General features: G+C 34.9%; 1 protein-coding gene across 3 annotated transcripts in view; it reads left to right on the forward strand.

Moving 5' to 3' along the window:
- The window catches only part of LRBA (LPS responsive beige-like anchor protein), a 781,201-nt gene that overhangs the window by 633,529 nt on the left and 128,708 nt on the right, over positions 1 to 18,964 (forward strand). For all 3 annotated transcript variants that reach the window (XM_042983782.1, XM_042983784.1, XM_042983783.1), the window contains one exon: positions 2,295 to 2,447. In XM_042983782.1, the coding sequence (XP_042839716.1) occupies positions 2,295 to 2,447 (153 nt within the window). The remainder of the gene's footprint in view (positions 1 to 2,294; positions 2,448 to 18,964) is intronic.

Here is an 18,964-nt window from a genome sequence, read left to right on the forward strand (position 1 = left end):
CAAAATTTGCTTTTGATTTTGAATACACAGGTGTGATCCTCCCTCTTACTGTGAACAAGATTTGGGAGAACATTCTTCTTTTCAGCACAAGTAATTTGGAGTGAAAATAAGACATTTTGGTACAATTTTTCAAAGTTGTAATTTATTGAATGTACGCTTTAGCAAATTAGTAATAGTTATAAAGTGAATTACCTTCATATTTGGGTAAATGATAATTATAGCATACTATAAAATTCTTCTTGATTAATTTTATTACATAAAAATTATATATAGTATATATACACATGATAATTTTTTTCAGGAAAGCACTTTCTTATGGAAGAGTGAAAAATCTTTTTTACTTTTAAAAAATTACTTTGAACATATATTAAAAACTTGTATTTAAAACGTTTAGTATTGGGGCGCCTAGGTGGCTCAGTCGGTTGAGTGTCCAACTCTTGATTTAGACTCAGGTCATGATCCCAGCATTGGGCTCTGTGTGGAACATGGAGCCTGCTTGAGATTCTCTCTACTCTGCCCCTCTTCCCTGTTCGCACTCTCTCTCTTTCTCTAAAATACATACATATGTGCATATATTATGTATACTGTTTAAGTAGAACTCATGCTTATTTTGACGAATAAGGGCATAGCCTTTAGGGTTTGACAGATCTTGATCTAAGCTCTAAATTTATCATAAGTCAGCTGTGTAACCTTAGGCAATTTACTTAACTTCTTTGACCCTTAGTTCATTTTTAAAATGAAGGTGATATGTTGTAAAGTTCTTAAGATTAATTGTGGTAAGATTTATTAAGAGTTTATTTTAGAGTCGCCTGGGTGGCTCAGTCGCTTAAGTGTCCAACTCTTGATTTTGGGTCAAGATGTGATCTCAGTTTTGTGAGCTCGAGCCCCACATCGGGCTCTATGTGACCACGCAGAGCCTGCTTGGGATTCTCTGCCTCCCTCTCTCTCTGCCTGCCCCGCCCCCCAACTCATGCTCCCTCTGTCCCTCTCAAAAAAAATAAAATAAAATAAAAAAAGAGTTTATTTTAGCACCTGACTCATCTCATGCAATATCAAACATATTGGATATAGCTTTTTGTTTACATAAAAATAACACACATACATCTTTCCTCTTTTTGTCGGTTAAGACTTAAGATGCATCATTTTTGAAGATGAGAATCTTAATATTTTTGCATGATCACTGTGTCATTTCATTTATGGTTTAACTTCTAACAGGGTTCTTCCTTTTTTTAAAAAAAAAAATGCCCAATTGAAATGTTTTTCAAGTCTAATGATCAGGTGATTGTCAGGCATTTGGAGGACAAGCTCATTTTTACCCTGCTTAGTTAATTATTGTGATTGTAAACAAAGGATGTACAATTCAAAGTCAAGCAACATTTCACATGGATGACCGAGGTGATAATAGCTTAATTCCTGCTGGATCTTTTTTCTTTACTCTGGAGAGTTCACACTGACCTTGTCCAAAATCTGATGACCTCCCTATTTTACTCAACTGTTTGGAAAGCCAGGCCTGCCATAGCTGGCCCTGAGGGGGTATCCTAAAGACCACTGAGTCACTGACCCATGTCAAGACTGGATTTAAAGTCTGATCTACAGGACCTCTGAAATAGTTATACATGGGGCTTATTGTACACAAAAACCCTAACTAGCTTCATTTTCTGCTTATAAAATACCTTAATGAAGTATATTTTAAGTGTTCTTAATAAAGTCATATATTTAATTTTACCAAGTTTTTTATTGCAGATCATTTTTTTAGACTCCTTGTAAATATTTTTTCTCAAAGGTAGTGTGTTACAACTAAACTTGAATGTTTTAAAATGTGAGCAAAACATGTTGTTAAATCATAGCTAAATGTAATGAATACTATCCTGGTTGATGAAGGGACCAATGCAGTTGTGTTTTAATACTTTTAAAGATTTTGGTCTTTTGGGCAAAAATTCCACATACTTCATAAAAAATTTACTTTAAGCTGTAACAGCATGTTATTCTCTGTTTCTATTTTGTCAAACCTCAAATAATACTCAAATGTTGGTATTTAAGAGTTTTGAGTTACGAGAATTGTCCTAAAAGGAAGCACACGCCAACCGGTAAGGTGTTAATATTTAAATTTGGTTGGATGGGAGCTGTCTACCTTAACAGTAACTTTGTGATAGATCTGTGATAGAGAAAGGAAAAACTTTCTTGTGTTTATTTTGTTCTTCTTCTGCACAAAAGGAAATGACTATGCCATTTTATGAATATCTAGTCAGTATTCTGCAGTTTATAATATGATGATGTCTTTTATTTTTATATAGGAGTTGATTCCTGAATTTTATTATCTTCCTGAGATGTTTGTCAACTTCAATAATTATAATCTTGGAGTGATGGATGATGGGACAGTAGTGTCTGATGTTGAACTTCCTCCTTGGGCCAAAACCTCAGAAGAATTTGTTCGCATAAACAGACTGGTAAGATAGTAATCATCTACTCTGTCTGTCATGAGCCTTTTCTCAAAGTATCTTTCATGTGTTGGTATAATCATTAACCCTTGCTCTTCTCAACAAAATTGTAGTTGATAGAGATAACTGAAAGTAACAAAATAGTTCATGAATCTCCATATATATTTTATTAAATTTTATTGACTTGAAAAGTATAGTGGTTTTTTTGTACTTTTATGTGAAATGTAGGTTACTAACCTTCATATGCACATGATAATTCAGAATTATAAATCTGAGCATGAGAGGGGGAGGGGCAGAGACAGAGAGGGAGACACAGAATCCAAAGCAGGCTCCAGGCTCTGAGCTGTCAGCACAGAACCCAGTGTGAGGCTTGAACCCACGAGCCGTGAAATCATGACCAGGCGCCTCAGAATTATAAGGGAAATTATAAGTAAAACTGGAATTGTATGCTTCATGAAACATGAGTTTCTTGTACTAGGTAAAGAACGTAATCCTGTGCTCTGGGATATAAGGCCACTGCACATTTTGGTAATAGAAAAAAGATTTTCAAGTTATATGTATTATCTTTCTTTAAAAGGAAATCTTCATGTAGTATTCAGAACATAAAAATTTAAAAACTTAAAAGCCCAGTAATCATTATTTTCTTCAGGCTCCTCTCTAGTGAACTCTTTAAAATCTTCTCACGTGGGTTCTAAATTATTTTATGAAAACGTTCTGTCTGTCCGTTTTTGCCTTTAAGTTTCATAAAAGTTTGGAGTCTGGGACCTTTATTCTCAGTTTTTAAAAGTAGAATCTCTGTCATACTGATATTAAAAGTGAAATCTAGGAGCACCTTGCTGGCTTTGTTGGTAGAGCAACTCTTGATCTCAGGGTTGTGAGTTCAAGCCCTATGTTGGGCAGAGAGATTAGTTTAAAAAAAAAAAAAAAAAGAAAGCTAAATTCCATCGTGTCTTTAATTTACACTTAAGGAAAATTATTGCATTTTAGTTTTCTAAGTGACATTTCTTACCTTTTATACTAACATTTATATATTTTTTTAACTTTTGTTTATTTATATTGAGAGAGACAGAGACAGTACAAATGGGGAAGGGGCAGAGAGAGGGAGAAAGAGAATCCCAAGCAGGCTCCATGCTGCCAGCGCAGAGCCCAGTGCAGGGCTAAAACTCACGAAACCGTGAGATCATGACCTGAACCAAAACCAAGAGTCGGATGCTTAACTGCTGAGCCACTCGGGTGCCCCTCAACATTTATATTTTAATCCTGTCTTCCAGATCCTAATTGCAGTCCCATTGTTACTGAAATTTCACATTTTATGTATATTGGAAGTAATGCAGGGGAAATGGAAAGAACATAGTCCTTGGAGTTAGACCAACTTTCTAATCTTGAATAAATCACTTTGCTAATTATGGGACTTTAGGCAGTTTAATCTTTCTGAGCTTTGGTTTCCTTATATGTAGTCTGAAAATTATGAATATAAAATTGTAATTATGTATGTAATATTCTTTGGCTTACAGTAAGCACTTAGAAAGTAGTACCTAACATCATTCTATCATAGTCCTCAGGTACATGTTTTATTTTACTTTTACCCCATGCAATTTGGAAGATTATAATTCAAATGAGAGCCCAACACAAAGCTTAGTTGTAGCAAACATTGAAGGAGATGTCAGACTTTTAAATGTGACAGTTGTCTATGGCTGTGTGATTCCCTCCCACCCCTCAGAGACTATTGGAAGTCAATAGAAGGTATAGTTATACCACAAGTTCTTTTTTTTTAATTTCAGTAATTGCCCTTTTGAAGTACATTTATTGAGGTATAATGTATATACCATAAAATTAATCTTTATTTTTTTAACATTTATTTATTTATTTACTTTTTCTTTTTTGAGAGAGAGAGTGTGCACCTGCAGGGGAGGGGCAGAGAAAAAGGGAGAGAGAGAGAGAATCCCAAGCAGACTCTGTGCTGTCAGCAGAGCCTGATGTGGGACTGGATCACATGACCCATGAGATCATGACCTGAGCCAAAATCAAGAGTTGGATATTTAACAGATTGAACCACCCAGGTGCCCCAAAATTTACTTTTAAAAGTGCACATTGCTTTGAGTTTTAGAAAATTTAGACAATTGTATAACCATCACCACAATGCGGCTTTGGAACACTTACATCACTTGTACCTGTTTGCAGTCAGTCTCTGCTCTGGGACTTTTTGTCTCTATAGAGACATTTTTTTCTAACTTTTTAAGAAATTTTATATAAATGAAATCATGTAATACGTGCCTGGCTTCTTTTATTTAGCATGATATTTTTGAGACTCACCCATGTTGCATGTGTATTACGGCATATTGTATTGCTGCATAATATTCTATTGTATAGATATAATACATTTTATTTATTTACCAGTGTATGGACATTTGGGTTTTTCCAGTTTGAGGCTATTATGAGTATTTGCATATGTCTTAGGGTGAACATCTGGTTTCATTTCTCTGGGATAGATACCTAGGAGTTTCCTTGTTGGGTCACATGATAAGTTGCTAAGACCTGGTATTGTCAGTAGTATTTATTTTAGCTGCTCTAGTAGGTATTTCGTTATAATTTTAATTTGCATTTCCAAATGACTAATTATGTTGACTGCCTTTTCACAGGCTTATTTTGTAGTCATCTGTGTTTGTTTTTTTAAAAAAATTGTTTTTAATATTTATTTTTGAGAGAGAAAGAGGGAGCGCGCACATGTGCAAGCGGGGAAGGTGCAGAGAGAGGGAGACAGAGGATCTGAAGTAGGCTCCTCCTCACTGTGAGCACGGAGCCCAATGCAGGGCTTGAATCCACAAACAAGGAGATCTTGACCTGAGCTGAAATTAAGAGTTCGCTGCTTAACCAACTGAGCCACCCAGGCACCCCCTGAAGTGTTCTTTGGAACTATTCGTATCTTTTGCCTATTTTTAAGTTGGGTTGTTTTTCTCATTATGTAATGTAAGCAATCTTTACATATTCTTTGTGAAAGTTCTTTATCCGACATATGTTTTGTGAATAATTTTCTCCTAGTCTTGTCTTTTCATTTTTAAAAACATGTTCATTTATTTGTTTTGAGAGAGAAAGAGAAAGAAAGAGAAAGAGAGAGAATCCCAAGTAGGGTACACACTCATCACAGAGCCTGATGCAGGACTCGATTCTGCAAACCATGAGATCATCACCTGAGCTGAAATCCAGATTCAGAAACTTAACTAAGCCACCCAGGTGCCTCTGTCTTTTCATTTTTTAATTTTTCTTTTGAATCACCATTTTAAAAAAATGTTTCACTATTAGGTAGATAGGAAATAACATTTATATAACATTTGAAAGGTATAAATAATCATTCTCATTCTTCAGGAATATATTTTAAAGAAAAAAGCTTAAATCATGTTCAGATCATTTTATTATTGAAACACTTTCTTTTTTTTTTTTTTTTTTCAACGTTTTTTATTTATTTTTGGGACAGAAAGAGACAGAGCATGAACGGGGGAGGGTCAGAGAGAGAGGGAGACACAGAATCGGAAACAGGCTCCAGGCTCCGAGCAATCAGCCCAGAGCCTGACGCGGGGCTCGAACTCACGGACCGCGAGATCGTGACCTGGCTGAAGTCGGACGCTTAACCGACTGCGCCACCCAGGCGCCCCGAAACACTTTCTTAAATATGATTTAAAATTTTAAGTCTCAAGGGAGCCAAATCTCGATTAATTATTACCATATTTAGTACTATTAAGAGTATGAAGAGGTTTGTTAGAGTGTTTACTTAAATCTGGTCCGAAGGAAAAAAACATTTGAATAAGTTATATTAAAAGCTTTTCAACATTATTTTGACAATTAAGAGAATTTAATTGTGTAAATTTGGCAAGCCCCTCTCTTCATAGTACTTCCTATCTCTGCTCTCACAACCTTTACCTCAGAAGAGCCAGATCTTTCGGGATGGGCTTCCCAAGGGCACCATGGAAAAGAAGGTTAACAAATTGTTTTCAATAAGATTTAGGTTTTGCCTGCCGTTTTGTATGAAATTACATACAAAATAGTATTTTACAACTGCATGTTTATTATAACTTAGAATTAACTTTATTAAGCATTTGTGCCAGTGATTCCTCTGTGAGTTATACAATGTCCTCATAGTTCAGGCTCTGAATGAGCTTTCATTCTTAAAAGAACTGTATAAAAATTTCATTGCAAATTAAATGCAAACATAGAGTCAAATATCAAATCTCTCATCTTTTACATTTGTAACTAGGAAAGATACTTGATTTTACTTACATGTATCTTTATGAAAGAATTCAATAACTCATTCATTCTTTCAGAAATATTTATTATACACCTGTGATGAGCAAAGCTCTCCTGAAGTGCAGTCTGTATTGATTCATTTTATAATTTCCTCTTCACTTTCTACAAGTGATTAAATTATTAGTATGGTATTTTATGTATCTGTTAGCATGTTATCAAGTAAGGATTTTATCCTCCTCCTCTTTTTGGTTGCCTCTTCAAGTCCACAGATTTTATGCAATGATTGTAGCTCATGAAATGCATACTACTTTGATCTGTGACCTTTTTGTGGTGCTAATCGGGTTCCTGATATCATTATACCTTACTCATTAATCATATTTCCTGCAGCCCGTCAGGCAGCCAGACAGCACAAGTCCCTGTTTTCAGCCCTCTGTTGGCAGGTTTCTGCTTTTCCAGATTATTACAGACGATACTTTGGCTTCTCATAGCCAGAGCCACATCAAGCTGTGTGTTACAATTAAAGTCAGATGGTCCTCAGGTTGAACAGGGATATAGTGTTGCAGCTGTCTCTCTTCCTGGAACAAACCAGCACCAAGAACAGATGATCTATAGGACAGTGAATAATAACAGATTGTACAGTACTCGCTGGTAGCAGGGGATCACAGAATTAATTAACTGACATACTCGTTTTAAGATACCCAGCACGTCTTTTTAATGTATTTGTTTGCCCAGATATTAATTCAAGGGAATAGGATATTTTTAGTAGCATGATTTTGATGGTGGACCCGTAATGCCACTTTTTCTATTTTTGTTAGAGGGCCCTAACTACTATCTTACCTTAACCAATTTAATTCTCAGAGCTTTCTGCAAGTAATGAAGATCTAAATGTAGGATTGGCAAATTGGCTAAAGTGTAGGATTTATGGACAGAAGACAATATCCTATGTATTTTAGAAGGAAAACCCACCTAGGTCTGATTAGTCTTTCAGGTAAATAAATTATATTTTCTTTGTTCTGAACAATTAGAATCAGGGTAAAACCCAAACAATCTTAACTACATCCCAGAGATTGGCCTGTGTTATTTAATATTACCTGAACCAGAAAAAAATTTTTTATTCCAAAACTGCTTCAGAAATACAAATGAGAAACAGGCTTTCATACTTTAAAATAATATAACACTGTATGAGTTCAGACTGCTCATCAATTATCTTTACGATATAATGCTCATGTTATGGACCTATATTATATTGCCTCTTACAACCCTGGAGTTTTAAGTTGAAATTCAAGAGACAAAGAAACCCATACTCTGAACAGTAATGATAGGTCTCTTTATAAAAGTTGAAGTGGAGCATTTTGTTTTAGCCAAAGGATGTATAATTTATTCACATTTTAATAAAGATAATTCTTTCATTTACAGGTATTTATTGAGCGCCCATGTTTGTACCAGCAAACTAGATTCAGTGAATAAGACAGATGATATCCCTACTCTTTTGTAGGTTACTTCCTTTTTGATAACTTAGATTTTTGAAGTAGAAGCTTCTCAAAGGCTGAGAGGTGGCATGAATCTAATAAGCAAGGCTTCTATTGATGGATTATCCTGAGGTTTTCAGTTAGAATCACATTTGCTTTTGTGTATCTTCTATAGCTTTTGTCTTCTCTACTATTTCAGAATGGTGACATGAGTAGTTACGTCCTTGAGAAGGTAAAGAAAAATAAAATGAGTATCTTATCTCCTTTTCAGATGATACATGGACAAATTAAAAATGATGATATCTTTTTATATTATTGTCTGAGAAAAACATTTTCAGATTTCTCAACCAACTTTGTTTTTTTCTTATCTATTGCTAAGATTTAAATTTATTCACCTTAAACCTTCATAGATCTTTTATCTCTGAAGGAATTAGGTCAGTATTTCATAACTTCTTTTGAATTTGGAAAATTTACAAATCTTAAGCGATGACAGAATAGTTGAGACTATAAATCTCATGTCCTTAATGAAAAACTGTTATATGTACATAATGGCAAGAGCTGAAGCTTGAGATGACTGAGTTTGAAGTGATACAATTTTATCATATTATGTCCCAATTTTCAGTGTTTAGCAACACTGTAAGGTTGAGAGGTTTGAGATTTGAAAGGGTTTGCACTTTTTTTTTTAACCTTTATTCACATCTTTGCTTCCATTTTTGAGGAAAATGGCATTAAAAAATCTTTCTAAAGAGAGCTGACCAGGCAATATTTTTCTGTTCTTTGGGATAGAATCAACAGGGGCTAACATAATTTTTTGATACTGTTCTTTTTCCTGTTGACTTTTCATTTTCTACATTGATAGTGATGTGGCCAAGAATGTAAACAGCCATGATGGCTGTAGTTGGTAATCATTCTCAACTATGGACATAAGCCTCCCACCCTTTCTTTACTCCCTGCAGTGGTCAGATCCAGAACTCTGGGGGGTGGAGCAGATATGTGTGAAGTTTGAAAAAAAAAACAAAACACCAAAAATACTGTCGTTGGTTTGCTTTTGCTCCTGGTATGTAACTTTGAAAATTCTAGTTTGAAAAGGACATCTAAGTAGAAAAAAAGATGTTTGATGTTGTTAGGTTATTAATTCTCCCCAAACTTACTTATAAATTAAATGTAACTATCAATTCAAGGCCCAATAGGTTTTGTTTGTTGGAATATGACAAACTGGTAATAAAGGACAAAGGACCAATTATGGCCAAGACCTTTTCTGAGAACAAGAACAGCTTTGGGGGCCTTGCTGTATTATATATCAAGAATTATTATAAAACTATAGTAATTAGGGGAAACCAGGAGAAAGTAGACTAACTGAAGTGAACACAGAACCCAGAAACAGGCCAGGACATCTATTATGTTGCAGATCTTTGGGAAAAAGAAGGACTTTTGATTTCATGCTGAGATAGTTACTGTATTAGTTTCTTGGGTGGCTGTAACAAAGTACCACAAACTGAGTGGCTTAAACAACAGAAATTTGTTGATTCCCAATTCTGGAGGCTAGAAGTCTGAACAAAGTTCAGTAGGGTTGGTTCCTTGTGAGTGCTGTGAGGGAAGAATCTGCTTTAGGCCTTTTTTTCGTTCATATGCAGTCATCTTCTCTCTGTGTCTTGTCTCTTCACAGCATTTTCCCTCTATGCACATCAGTCTCTGTGTCCATATTTCCCCTTTTTATCAGGACGCCACCCATATTGGATTAGGGACTCACCCTACTCCAGTATGACCTCATCTTAACATAAATAATTATGTAAGTGATGATCCTATTTCCAAATAAGATCATATGTTGAGTTACAGAGAAGTTAAGATTTCAACATATGAATTTGGGGGAATATAGTTTATCCCATAATCATATCAATATGGAAAAAATAGATCAGAACTGTTCTTATGCCACAAACAAAAATTAAAGTATATTGATGCTTTAAACATGAAGATAAATGATAAACTTTTAGGAGATAATACAGAAGGATTCCTTTGTGAAATAGGGAAGTTTTCCCTATTTGAAATAGGGAATAGGGATCTTGAAATAGGGAAGTTTTCCAAACAAGAAACAAAAAGTGAAATATGATATATCACATTAATTGGATTTTGGATATTAAACCAACCTTGCAGTCCTTGAATATATCATACTTGGATGGTATAAATCTTTTTAATATATATGGTATTTTGTTGTTTTTGTTAATATTTTGTTGAGAAATTATTACTTTTGAGGATGTTTGCATCGGTGTTCATGAGGAATATTCGTATATAGTTTTCTTATGATATCTTTGACTTTAATACCAGGATGATATTGGTCTCATAGAATAAGATATGGTTAAGTGTTTCTCCTTCCCTACTTTCTGAAAGACATTTTGAAAATATTTGGTGGAATTCACCACTGAAGCCACTGGACATGGGCTTTTCTTTGGAGGAGGATTTTTATTGTATTGTATTTTGTTTTAATTTATATTGTTTTATTTTATTTTATTAAGTATTTATTTGTTTTAAGAGAGAGAGGGAGAGAGAGCACATGAGTAGGAGAGGGACAGAGAGAGGAGAGAGAGAAACCCAAACAGCCTCCATGCTGTGCTTGGAGCCCGATGTGGGGCTCAGTCCCACAACCATGGGATCACAACCTGTGCCAATATCAAGAGTTGGATGCTAAACAAACCAAGCCACCCAGGCGTCCCAAGGAGGAAGACTTTAAATTACCAATTCAGTTTTGTTTTTGTTTTTGTTTTTTTTTACTTGTTACATGTTTATTCAGACTTTCTAATTTTTTTCTTCACTCGGTCTCAGTAACTTGTATGTTTCTAGGAATTTGTCCATTTAATCCAATTTATTGGTTCAAAGTTGTTCATAATATGCCTTATTTCAATTTCTCTAAAGTTAATAGTGATGTTACCTCATTCATCCCTGATTTTTGGTAATTTATATCATCTTTTTTTACTAGGTCAGTCTTGCTAAAGATTTGTCAGTTGTGTTGATCTTTTCAAGGAACTAGCTTTTCATTTCATTGGTTTTTCTGTATTAGTGTTTCTGTTTTTTTCTTTCATTGGGGGATCACCCTAATATCCATTATTTCTTTCCTTCTGCTTGCTTTGGGTTTAGTTTTCTTTTTTACTAGTTTCTTCATTTGGGAAAGTAGGTTTTTATTTCTTTCTTTCTTACTAATACTGGCTTTTATAACTAGAAGTTTCCCATTATGTACTATTTTTGCTTGCATCCCCTAAATTTTGATATTTTGTTTACTTATTTTCATTTGTCTCATAACATTTTCTGATTTCCCTTGTGATTTCTTTTTTGACTTATGGAGTATTCAGAAATATATTGCTTAGTTTTCAAACATTTATGAATTTTCCAAATTTCCTTCTGTTTTTCATTTCTAATTTAATTTCATTGTGATTGGAAAATATACTTTGTATAATTTCTGTTGTTCTAGATGTGCTGACACTTGCTTCATGATCTAGCATATGGTATGTATTGGAGAATTCTCCAATTGCCCTTGAGAAGAATGGGTATTCTGCTATTGAGTGTTCTATAGATGTCAGTTGGTCAGATTGTTTTATTGTGCTCAATAAATTTATTTATTTATATAGAAGGTATATCTTCTATATATTCACTGATTTTCTATCTATTTCAGCCCATTTTTACTAGTGGGATGTTGAAGTCCTCAAATATTACCATCTCTTCTGTCAGTTTTCGTCTCGTGTATTTTTGATGTTAGATGTATATGTTAGTTTCCCATGACTGCTGTAACAGATTACCAAAAACATGGTGGCTTAACACAACAGAAATTTATTCTGTGAAAGAAGTCCAAAATGAGTATTACATACCCTTCAGAAGATCTCCACCTCTGCCCTCACATCACCATCTCCTCTTCTATCTGTAGTGAAATCGAAGCTAAGACAGGAAAAAATACTTACTAATTTTATTTGCTACTCTTACCTTGATAGAAATATTCCAAAATGAAAAAAAGTATCTCACATACTCAGCATCATGTAGGAAAGAGATAATTCCCAAGTAGAAAAAGTTCTGTAGTATTGAAGTTTGTATTTTCAAATACCAATGTTTTTCACGGTTTCTCTTGAAAAAAAATCTTTTTATAAAATGGATTACACATTTCCCTGTCTCTTAAGCAGAGAATTCTGAACTTAAATAGCCTTTTGTGGAATACTCATTGTTAAATATTCAGATATTTTCTGTGATGTCCTGAAAAGTTATTGAGATATATAAAGCTTTTTGTTCCTTAGCTAAAATGACCCACATTCCTCTGCTTTCTTTTAGCTTTTCTGTCAGCATTTCAGAGTTCTTTCCTGTGTCAGCTGTCACTTCCTATCACTTTTCTCTGCTAAGGTTTCCATCTTTCTTGGAGCTGTTATATTATTTTATGCATATATGGCAAGGTAAAAGCCTGAAGGATGACCTAGTGACTTCCACCTTTAAAGCTCATAAGCCTTGTACTTGTTTTCCTCGTGGTTTCAATTGCCTTGAGTTTTGATATGTTCTAGATCCTCTGAAGACCTGAAATCTGAATTCTGGATAAATGAAACATAAACTGTATTTTGTTTAGTGACATATTATTATGTTTTATACAAGCAAAATAAAGTGAAATGATACTATATCCTAGGTATACTACATTCATGTTGGAAAAACATCCAAATCTGTGTTTATTCTGGAGTATAAAACTTTCAGTGACTTTCTGCTAACATTATTAATATTTTGCTAAAATATTAACATAACATATAAAGAGAATTTTAAATTTTGTTAGAATAATAAAATAATTCTTCCTCACATATACCCCATCTACATAATTCTGAAAAGCGTTGTGTCTAATAGTGATTTCTCATCCCTGCAGACTTCAGCTTAGTGTGTAAGTGTGGGAGAATGCAGATTTCTTTTTCTCCTGACCTAGGAACATAGAGTAGTTGGTAGCTTCTAGCTTCTAGAATACCTACAAAACTTGTGTTAGCATCTAGGTTTTAGAATAACTTCTAGTTCCTAGGTTATGTCATTATTTTCTTACCACAGTCCCTGCCACATGCTATTCCTATTTATTGCAATGTGACTCTACTCCTTTTCTAACCAAACTGTATCTTAAAACTCATAACCTTACCCTTCTTACCACCACCTCCTCAAAAAGCAAAATAAAACAAAAACTTGCAAACAGCTTTTCTCGTAACTCTCATCTTCCTCAAAATCTTTCATAAAAACCTGTACATATTACCCTATGGCCTTCCTATAACTCGTTCTCAATTTGGTTTTCTACATGTATGACTCACAGGCTGTTGGTTACTGGACCTTCTCTTCCTTTTTATAAATAGAATCCTGGTTTCGGGTGTAAACTGTATCACTTACAGTAGTGTATTTTATTTTTTTTTTAATTTTTTTAATGTTTATTTCTGAGGCAGAGAGAGACAGAGCATGCGTGTGAGGGAGGGGCAGAGAGAGAGGGGAACACAGAATCCGAAGCAGGCTCCAGGCTCCGAGCTGTCAGCACAGAGCCCGGGGGCTCAAACTCACAGACTACGAGATCATGACCTGAGCTGAAGCCGGACGCTCAACCGACTGAGCCACCGAGGCGCCCCATAGTAGTGTATTTTAAAATGTAGCACATGGAAAACACAATCTGTATCAGAATCCCCTGGAAGGACAGTTACTTACCCATACAGTGATTTTTTTTTTTTTGCTTATATTTGTATTTCTGAAAAGTTTTGGCTGAGAGAGAAAGTGCTAGCCAGAAAGAAGAAATTTGCTTATTACCTTGACAGTTATTTTCCTAGTGACAAATAATTTTGCTTTATGTGTTACCACTTGCATATTTGTTTAGTGCAAGTTAGTAACCAAAATATCCATCAATAATTGGGATGTGAAAAAAATTTAGGCAATGGCCATGTTAGACTGATTCCTTTACTCTCCAATACAGTTTTTCCCACTCTCAGGCTGCACAGAAATTCACTAATGCTTTCTTCCAGTACTTGCTTCCCTTTTTCACATTTAGGTGTCTGATCCTTGGTTTCTGGTATGAAAAACAGATCTAAGTTTATCTTTATTCATACGGTTAGCCATTTATTTTGAAGTTCATTTTTTCCCACTGTTTTGAGGTTGGAAGGGAGTATAAATCTCCTTTTCTGGCAATTACCACTGAACCCCCAGGATAGTACAGAATAAGTACCAAACAAATAATTGATGAATAAATATGTGAATAATTTAATTCATTTCTTTAAGTTGTTGAAGTACCTTAATGTGCTGACTTGAGGGAAAAAAATAAACAAACCTCATTTTTGGTGAATTTAGTGCTTATCCAGAGCAATTTAAGTTCTCTAGAGGTTAGAATTAAGAAGGAGAAGGAGGAGGAAGAAGAGGTAGATTTTATAGAAAATTTAACCTTTGTGTAAATCATCTTAGTAATGTGCTGCCAGGTACAGTTGGAAATTCTCCTTTCTGCCAGGGACTAATGACAATGGTTGAAGAAGAAAAGTGAGACTAATGGGCTCACAATGTGAGACTGGAAGTTGAATTCACAGATGAATGCTTACTCACCTAGTTCTTCTCATGACCACCGTTGCTTCTGGCAGTGCTCTGTAGGGCTGGGAAGACATTGCCTCCGGCAGCTTAATGCCTTTGTTTCTGACACTGAGTCATGTCACCCACAGTGGCAGTACACCTGAGAAGTTATCTTTGCTGTGGGTTTTCTTCTGCCTGTGGATGCTGTCATGTAACTCTCTGCACAGTGATACCCAATAAATGACTGCTTACTGTGGTATTTATATCTGTTTTATTTGCCAATATGTGGTACATATCCAACAAATCTTTTTCCAGCTAAAACGTTTGTGTAAACCAGCAAATTTCCTTGGTTATAGTAGCCAGAAAGTGACCTTTTGCACACACACACACATACACACACACACACACACACACACACACACACACACACACACACAAAAGGAAGGAAGGAAGAGGGAAGAGGATTGTTTCATTCTTTTCCAGCATGATTATTTTTTATGGTCTGGTTGATTCTTTTCACTCTATATTTTAGAACTATCATTAGAAAATAAACTTTAGGTTGTATATCATAGTACCTTCAATGCTAAGGAACAATGAATGGTTGTGAGATTATTCTATAAATATGAAAAAGTAGTCTAGTTTTCTATTAACAGGTATTTCAAATAAGTGTTAGGATATTTTCTGTAAAGGGTAGATATTCTGGTTTCTTTTTTTTTTTTTTAATTTTTTTTTGAGAGAGTACATGTGTGAGCGGGGGAAGGGCAGAGAAAAGGGGAGACAGAGGATCTGAAGCAGGCTCTGAACTGAGAGGAGAGAGCCTGTTGAGGGGCTTGAGCCCACGAACCATGAGACTGAACTGAAGTCATACACTTAACTGACTAAGCCACCCAGGCACCCCTGTGGTTTCTTATTTTTAAGCAAAGGCAAATTTAGTTTGCATTTTTTTGTAATAATAAATACTATATTAAATGTCATAGTGCTTGAATTTTACATGGTACATCTCATATTTTTCTGAGGTATTTTAGAATTCCTTGCTTAAATCCATTCCTGAATTTTCTTTTTTCTTTCTTCCCTCTTCCTCCCTTTTTCTCTTTTTTTCCTCATTTTTTGTTTACATATTTATGCCCTACTTGAACATTAACATTAAAATTTTTTTCTACATTTTATTTGAGAATATTTTTAACCTACAAAAAGTTGCAAGAATAAAAATAGCACATAGAACATTCATAAGCTCTTTGCCCAGTTTATTGGTAAGATTTTACACCCCTCTCTTTTTTTTATCTGAGCTTTCTCCTTCTCTTCTGTTCTCTTCTCACTCTGTGTGTGTGTATACACATATGATACACACACACATATCTAAATACAGCTGACCCTTGAATAAAAGGGTGCTAAGGGTGCCAATACCCACCCATTTGCAGTAAAAAATCCACATATAACTTTGACTCCCCAGAAACTTTGAATCTCCGAATAGCTTACTGTTGATCAGAAGTCTTATCAATGTCATAAATAACCAACACACATTTTTCATGTTGTGTGTTATATACTGTATCCTTACAGTAAAGTAAGCTAGAGAAAAAATGATATTAGGAAAATTATAAGGAAGAGAAAATACATTTATAATACTGTATTATATTGATACTGTAAGTTCATATATTTATTGAAAAAACATGTATAAGTGGACCCATGCAGTTCAAACCTATGTTGTTGAAGGGTCAACCATATATGAATATATATATAAAATACACACACACAATACTTTTACTGAATCATTTGAAGGTAAATTACATGTTTCATGATCCTTTACCCCCCCAAACTTTAGTATATGTGTCCTAAAAATAGGGATATTTTCTTATATGACCACAGTAACACTTACCATTTCATAAATTTAAATTAATCCAGTACTTTAATGTACTTTCCATATGTCTCTTTTGTTAGTTGACTTAATAATGTTCTCTGAAGAATTTTTACCCTACATTACAGGATCCATTGTAGTGTACATTATTACTTTTAGTTGCCATGTAAGTTCTTAGAAGTCACTTTTCCTGTAACCCTACTGTACTGGTTTCCTGGGGCTGTTCTGACAAAGTACCACAAACTGGATGCCTTAAAGAACAGAAATTTATTGTCTCACACTTCTGGAAGCTAGAAGTCTGAGATCAAGGTGTCCACGGGGTCATGCTTCCTCTGAAGACAGGAGGGCGGGACCTGTTCCAGGACTCTCAGTTTTGTAATTCCGTGTCTTGCAGCAGCATAACTCTGATCTTCATATGGCATTCTCCCTGTGTGCATGTCTATATCTGTGTCCAGATTTTCTCCTTTTTATAAGGACACCAGTCATTGAATTAGGGCCTACCAATTGACTTCAGTTTAACCTCATTACCTCTCTAAAGATCCTGTCTCCAAATAAGGTCACATTCTAAGGTACTGGCGGTTAGAACTCCAGCATCTTTTTAGGGAGAACACAACCCATAATACTTAACCTTATACATACATATTAAATATGTGTATTATTTTGCTAGGGCTGCTGTAACAAAATACAACAGACTCGGTGGCTTAAACAATAGAAATTAATTTTTCCATGGCTCTGGAAACAAAGTCCAAGATCAAGATGTTTGGCAGGTTTGGGTTTCTTCTGAGCCCGGTTCCTTTCCTTGCAGATGATTGTCTGCTCGCTGTGTCCTCACATTAACCTGTCTTTTCTAAAACATTCTTTGAAATAATCTTTTTATGATCCACTTTTTTTTTCATTAAGCTATATTACAGTTTTCAGTTAGACTGAATAATTATACCAGAGACTTATATATAATGGATTCTGATTCAAATCCCTCTTAAAAGTAAAATGGCATATGTTGTGATCCAGATTCCTTGAAGAAATTTCATTTGCATCTAGGAGCACATCAGTTGGATGTTTATGGATCATTCTGAGAACATTCTATTTGGCACCGTAAGAAATCATATAAAACAACTATTTTTTTCACCCATATCTAGATTTTTATAAATTGGGCATTCCCTGAATTGGAGGCTCTCACGAATGCTGTTTTTAAAATACCTTAGTGGTTACTTATAGTCTTTCAGATTTTATAACATATATAAGGTTTACCAACCTTGTGTAACATACAAGATCCTTCTCAAGTCTCTGCCTACTTCCCCAACTTCAACTCTTGCAGAATATAGTCATGCTGAGTGACTTAAACTTCTCCAAAAGTTGTATATTCTCTCACATTTTATAAGCTACTTACTTTGCCTGCAAATATTCCACGTGGCGACCCCAGTGGATACACACGCATACTTCTCCCTCACCCTTCTCTCTTTTACTGCCCCTCCTCTCCCACCTTCTATTTAATTAATTTGTTGATTGTTATAATTACTTCACAAAGTATACCTATGTGCAATCATCACAATGTACACTTTAAACATATACAGTTTTGTCAGCTGTACTTCAATAAATCTAAAAAATATAAATAATGTTTATGTATATGATATCTGTACATAATAAAAATGTAAGGGAATACACCAACACCTTAATAGTTGATGCTGGGGGAGAGTTTGTTTTTCTCCTTTCTTCTAAATTTTCTTTAGTGAGTAGCTTTTATATATATATATATATATATATATATATATATATATATATATATATATATATAACTTATTGTCAAATTGGCTAACATACAGTGTGTAAAGTGTGCTTTTGGTTTTTGGGATAGATTCCCATGGTTCATCGCTTACATACAACACCCAGTGCTCATCCCAAGTGCCCTCCTCAATGCCCATCACTCATTTTCCCCTCTCCTCCACCCCTCCATCCACCCTCAGTTTGTTCTCTGTATTTAAGAGTCTCCTATGGTGTGCCTCCCTCCCTCTCTGTTTGTAACTGTTTTTTCTCCTTTCCCTTCCCCCATGGTCTTCTGTGAAGTTTCTCAAGATCCACATATAAGTGAAAACATATATCTATCTTTCTCTGACTGACTTATTTCACTTAGCATATGCCTTCTAGTTCCATTCACGTTGCTGAAAATGGCATGATTTCCTTCTTTCTTATTGCCAAGTAGTATTCCATTGTGTATATAAACCACATCTTCTTTATCTATTCATCAGTTGATGGACATTTAGGCTCTTTCCATAATTTGGCTATTGTTGAAAGCGCTACTATAAATGCTGGGGGGTACGTGTGCCCCTATGAATCAGCACTCCTGTATCCTTCGGATAAATTCCTTCTGCTATAGCTGGATCATAGGGTAGTTCTATTTTTAATTTTTTGAGGAACCTCTACACTTTTCCAGAGCGGCTGCACCA

The sequence above is a fragment of the Panthera tigris genome, chromosome B1 (genome assembly GCF_018350195.1).
Source record: "Panthera tigris isolate Pti1 chromosome B1, P.tigris_Pti1_mat1.1, whole genome shotgun sequence".
In the NCBI taxonomy this organism is placed as follows: Eukaryota; Metazoa; Chordata; class Mammalia; order Carnivora; family Felidae; genus Panthera; species Panthera tigris.